A 6,000-nucleotide genomic window follows, 5' to 3' on the forward strand; every position below is an offset into this window, starting at 1 on the left:
TGATGAAAAATTTAATTGAATTGCTTACCTGGAGGATGGAGGAGATGGTGGTGGGAAGCCTAAACGCATGCACGTGAAAAAAAAAGCATTTTAAAAAATTGATGTTTCATTTATTTATTTATCCCTGTGTGTTAATTTTTGTTAAAAGATTTGTTGTTTAATGTTTTTATGTTAGGAAATATGTATTTTTAGTTATTTATTCCTCTCTGATTGTGTATTTTTGGTTATTTGTTCATCTCTGTATGTTAAGACAGCAGCAATTTTTTTTCTCTGGTTACCATGATAGTTTTAACTTTGTTTTAGCTTCCTGATTCTGTTTAAGTGAAAACGTATAGGGATGTACACATGGACAAAGTTAAGGCAGTGCGCAATGTTTAGTTTGTGCATTTCTCTGATATTTTGCAAGTTAAAATAGGTCAATGTGTACATGGGCACTGAGTTTGTGTAAGTCTTCGACTTATTTTGGTTTTGTGTAGCGGCCATCTCGAAATTGGTGCCGATCCTTCCTGCCGCTGATCTTGGAGTCAAAAAAGAAACAATTCTCTAAGTGGTACCATAGAGTAAATTTTTACCGTTTTCTTAATTTCAGTTTATTATATATTATTTAGAACATCAGTTAATAAATTTTAAATCATGTTTTTGTTTTCTTAGATGAAACTGAGAAATGAGAATAACCTAAAAAATTTGGTACCATTTCGTTTTGAGGACCATAAAAAAATTGCAGTGAAATTGTATGCACAAAAGCGCCAAATCTAGTGTATGCGCTGATTTTAGATTGCGTAAGTTTATATAGTTCTATATTTCTTATGACGTCATTCAAATACTAGTTTAATTTTTAAATCCTTTTTTGATATTCTATGACTTTACCAATTTGGAAATTGCCCATGACAAAAAGTCTGCAATAGAATTTTGGGTAAGTGCAGAATCACCCACTGCTTGAAGCGCTTGCACATACTCAGTATCCACGTACACATCGACCTATTTTCACTTAAAAAAAATCCCAGAATTGCATAAAAATGGCACTGTGCACACCCTTGACTTTATCTATGTACACATCAACCTATTTTCACTTTAAAAGTAAAAGAAAATTGACAAAAATGCAATTGTTTTTACCTTTGTAAAAAGCAGCAAACAAATAAGTGGGCAGTTCTGCATTTTACAGAGAATATTTTCAAAGAAAAGGCATCATTCATTATAGAAAATTACGTTTGAACAACCAACGAGATGAAATTATGCTTTAGTGATAACTCGGTAGTGAAATAGCGATGCAGGCATCCATCCATTCAGTTATATTTAGCAATTTTTATATAAATTATAATAATGATCTGAAATAGTTATTTACTCTTATGCTTCCATTCAGTCATGTTTAGCCTTTTTTTATATAAATTATAATAATAAAAAAGTATTAAATGAAATTAACTTTTAAACTAAATTAAAACATCAATCTTAGATATTTATTTACTATTATACTTCCTTTCTTCCATTAGGGTTGCCACAATTATTTTTGGCAACTCTGGCATCAAGAATAGTTCAACGATTTTTTACGGCCCTCAAAACCAAATAGTACCAAAAATTCTTACAAATTTTAAATAATTAAATTACAGAAAAGAGGTCCCTTCTGAAGTGTCCTATTTGCCCTTGCATAAATCAAACGCTGGTTAATCATCTAAACAGAGCTACTAATCTAAATAGTGATAAACTGCTTAAATAAAAATTACAATTCAATTTTAAGAACTAGTTTGTCAGATTAAAAATGCTTCATAAAGGGGTTTTGCCAAGTTGTCAGTTTAAACAATTTCGTACTGAGTTAAACAGAACTTATTAACTTTATGTAGAGCTTCACAAAACTAGTTCCCAATATTTCATAAGATTTTGCATAAATAATGCAAAAATCTCTGAATTTACCTTACTAAAGTATAATGAAAATTTTACTTATTCTTCTTTTCTTTATGGGGGCATATCAGAGGTTGAATTGATAAAACTACTGGACACAGAAGTTTAAAACCAGGTGAATGTATATAGAACTGCATGTATTGTTTTGAGTTTTCTTCCCTTGTAATGTAAATGTTAGCCAGATTTATTCAGAAAATTTTCAAAAAAAAAATTACTTCTCTCTTCCCTTGTGCTTTGCTATATTCAAATAAGCATACAATTCTTTGAAACACATCTTATTCTTTAAATTTAATAAATAAGCATAAAATTCCTTAAAGGGATCATTTAAATAATTATATTTTGCACTTACATAACTCTCCTCTTCTTTGTGTTGCAACTATTTGAAAAATTTCTTAAATTATTTTGAGAAATGATGGAGTGAGAAGTATACCTCCAAGATCTGTATTTAAAAACAAAGAATGTAGCTACTATTTTGGGAATATCCTGTTTTTCGATTATAACTACAGATGAATGGAAGGTAAGCAGACCTTCTGTTCCATCAATTATTTCACAGAAAATTATGACAAACATACAAAATCTGAAATTATTAAATTTTAAGTTTAAACCAGAAACACTCCAGTAACAACAGCATACTGCAAAAAATTATCTTCATCAACAGAAGCATAACGTTAAGAAATCAAGTAAAAACTGATTAATAAGAACCTGACTTGTTTTCCTTCCATTATTTTGTACGCAACTGCTCCGATATATTTTGTCCGTGTTGGGTGCGAATGTGTAAACTTTTATAACAACGAATAATGAAGTCAGAATAGACATACAAAATCTAATACCTGGAATATCTTCCTCATTGCCCGATGGCATGAGTATCGAATAAATCATAGGATAAAATACTTTAGGCCATAATACAGCAAAACAGGCTACTACAACAGCTAATACTGTCAAATTTCGCTTCGACCCGCTATCTACGACAGCCATGCCGGTAAGCGAAAACACTTGTTTACCGTAGCCTCTTTCGTATGGGAATAAGGAATGGCGAAAGGCAGAGCTGTAACGAATCAGAATTCGAGCACTGCTGGAATCTGACCGGGCTTTACTACTGCAGAGAAAGTCTTCTACAGGCGCAACCTACAATACTTGGAATATAGCTCGCGTGCAAATTGGTTTTCAGCTACAAGCGATTATTGTTTTTTTTAAAAAAGAAATAGTTAGAACTACGCTTGTTAGTTTTGCACCAAAAATATTTCAAATGCAGACATAGTATGCACAGTTAATTATACAAACACACAATATTTTTCACAAACATACACAAACAACATTCCTCTTATTAAACCATATGAAGTTACTCGTGCCGAGAAAACAAAATCAAAATAGGATCAGCAACAAAATGGAAGTTGATAGGATCCACAATAAGATGATTCGCCAGACGGACACTTGAGGCTTTTCAGATTCACAAATATCATGAATTCCATGTTGCAGCTGAGGTAATTCTCTGAGAAATGGAAGATCGCACTCATTACTCCTATTCCTAAGCCTGGAAAACCTCTAGCTGATCTTGCATCATATCTACTAGTAAGCCTGCTTTCAACTTTGAGCAAGATTGCAGAAGCTGTTATGCTGGAAAGAATTATTGCATTTCTGGATTATAACAAGATCATTGTGTCACAGCAGCATGGCTTCCAAAAAAAAGCATCAGCTCTACGGTGTTACAGACTAACGGCTGAAGATTTGAAAGACACCAAAAAGCAGTGGAGTTCTTTTTTTTTTTTTCTTTCGATATATCGAAAGCTTTCGATCATGTTTGGTTTAATTGACTGTTTTAGAAACTAATCACGTTGGTTTCCCAAAATGCATCATAAACATCTCCAGATTCTGTCTCCATGATAGAAGTTATATCGTTCATTATAAAAGCATATACCTCACAAGACGGCATATCCAAGCAGGTGTGCCCCATAGTTCTTTACTTGGACCGATATATTTCATAATTTAGGCGAACGACATACCACAAACCTTTAGCGAGCACGTGGTGCTTGAGACCCGGTAGTTTTTGCTCGTGTCGCCATCTATTAACAACTGTGAAAAGTGCTGCCACGCACGAGTGGGATTCGATCCTGGGTCTATTTTAATGCGAATTCTCTCCCACTACCGCAAAAGGGCTCCCTTGCGCTGGGTTCAAGAATTCCAACACTTTTAAATTTGCGAAAGTTGAGTGGCTCACGAGATCGCTACAAACCCCATAGACGACACTAGCTATGTTAGCAGATGACACTAAGATGCTTGCAAAAAATGCACCCCTGTATACAGCCATTCAGTCAATTCAAATCTATATTCATGCACTAGAGTTACGGCTTCAGAAATGGAAAATCCTCATTAATGTGTAAAAATCGGAAACAGGTCTACTCGCGAGAAGAAGAAAGATCGAGCAGAACATCGATATGTATGATATTGCAATCCTGTGAGCTAAGCACATTAAATACATTGGTATTACTCTTGACCGAAAGTTGAAATGGAAGCTCCACAATGCACGCGTAACTTTCAAGTTCCGAGGTGCTAAATAACCCCTTAATTTCCTAGAACTCCTTTCTATCTATAGAAAATAAAAGTTAAAAGTTACTCATTTATAAGACCATGTTACGACCTATAATTTCTCATGTCTGTCTTGTATGGGAATTTGCCAATCAGATATATATTGATAAATTTCAAAATATGCAAAAGGCTACACTGAGGGAGATTACGAATGTGGTCCCTTGGTAACAACGCAATACACAAGGAGTTCAAAGTGTCATAAATTAAAAACTATATGACAAAATTAGCTAAGAAATTCTACAATAATATTCATAAAAGGAACTAAAGTATTCCTACTCTAGATTATATAACTAAAATGAATCAAATAACACTAGATGACCTGCGCGTTTTTAAAAACACTTAATTAACTTGTTTTTGCTTCAGAGTCGTAGCTAGGGTTTTCAGCGCCCAGGGACAACTGAAAATTTCGCGCCCCCTACTGCTTGCCAAGGATGGAAAACATTTAATTCTAAAATGTCGTAACATCAGTTTGGCGCCCCTTGGATTCTGCGCCCGGGGACAGATGCCCCCCTCTAGCTACGCCACTGTTTTGCTTTTATAATTTAATGAGTAAACTTTATTTTTATTCTAAATTAATTTCTCTTAATTTTTTATCAACTGTACTTTTAATTTGTTTCTTGTTTTTGTTTCATTGCCTTAATAATTTCACTTTCACGATAGAAAATTTCTTCTGCAATTAATCTCACTCCATTTTTGCTCACCCATTCTAAATTAATGGAAGGCTCTGTAAACCTTCCCATTTCCACATTGCCTACAAATAGACTTATTGCATATATACCGCATCTTCCTATCTCTTAGCTTCTTCAAGGTCACCTTGTAGGGGTTCTCAGAAGTTATTTAACCAATTATTCAAATTTTTGTTATCTTTCCTGAACTCCTCAAATTACCCTCGCATTTCCTTGCCAAGATTTAAATTTAAAGTTAAGTGAGTATTTAAACAGGTGAATTTTGAAGTTTATTCGAAGAGTGTTTTTGCTAGCCAGCACACGTTTCGTTTCTGATCTTGCTTTTACGCTCATACGCTCCTTAGCCATTTTGAATAATTGTCACGCCCGTTAGGTTTGTCGAGTCAGTCTAAGGTAGCCGTAACTTAACGTGCTAATCCAGCACTAATCTTTTTAGACTTGAATTGATTTGTGTAATAGTGTTAAGTTCCACAGCAAGTTGTCGGTGTTACTGTAAAGCACGAAAAACGTGCCTTTTTTATTCATAGTTGGAAATAATAAAGAGTTATTTTCACCCTTCTTCTGTGCTGGTATTACTTCACGCCTGGGCGAGAATTCGCCAGGTTCATTAGTAAGATATAGATTAGTTTATGTAGACTAAATGGACTAGATCTTATAACCTGACTTGTAGTTCCTCTACTTATCGACAACGATTTCCACAGATTGGACTATTTAATATTCTGTTAATAACCTACAGCACGAAATTAAAACCTTCTGGACTGTACATACTGCAAATAATTCAGGACATAACTATTATGTCATACTTGCATATTTATTACTTTTTATTGAACTATTTAAT

General features: G+C 33.9%; 1 protein-coding gene across 4 annotated transcripts in view; it reads right to left on the reverse strand.

The window, feature by feature from the left end:
* LOC118204335 (resistance to inhibitors of cholinesterase protein 3-like) overlaps nt 1-2,929 on the reverse strand; it is a 40,870-nt gene extending 37,941 nt beyond the window's left edge. For 3 of the 4 annotated variants that reach the window (XR_015038929.1, XR_015038928.1, XM_085809143.1), the window contains exon 1: nt 2,724-2,929. Coding sequence is in view for 2 of the 4 variants with exons in the window: in XM_085809143.1 (XP_085665269.1) it covers nt 2,724-2,868 (145 nt within the window). In the remaining 2 variants the exon portion in view is untranslated. The remainder of the gene's footprint in view (nt 1-2,723) is intronic. The other variant, XM_085809142.1, reaches the window with a different exon arrangement.
* Between the last annotated feature and the right edge of the window lie 3,071 nt (nt 2,930-6,000).

The sequence above is a fragment of the Stegodyphus dumicola genome, chromosome X2, assembly GCF_044657685.1.
Source record: "Stegodyphus dumicola isolate Sdum_Otavi_A_Nest chromosome X2, ASM4465768v1".
Lineage (NCBI taxonomy): Eukaryota > Metazoa > Arthropoda > Arachnida > Araneae > Eresidae > Stegodyphus > Stegodyphus dumicola.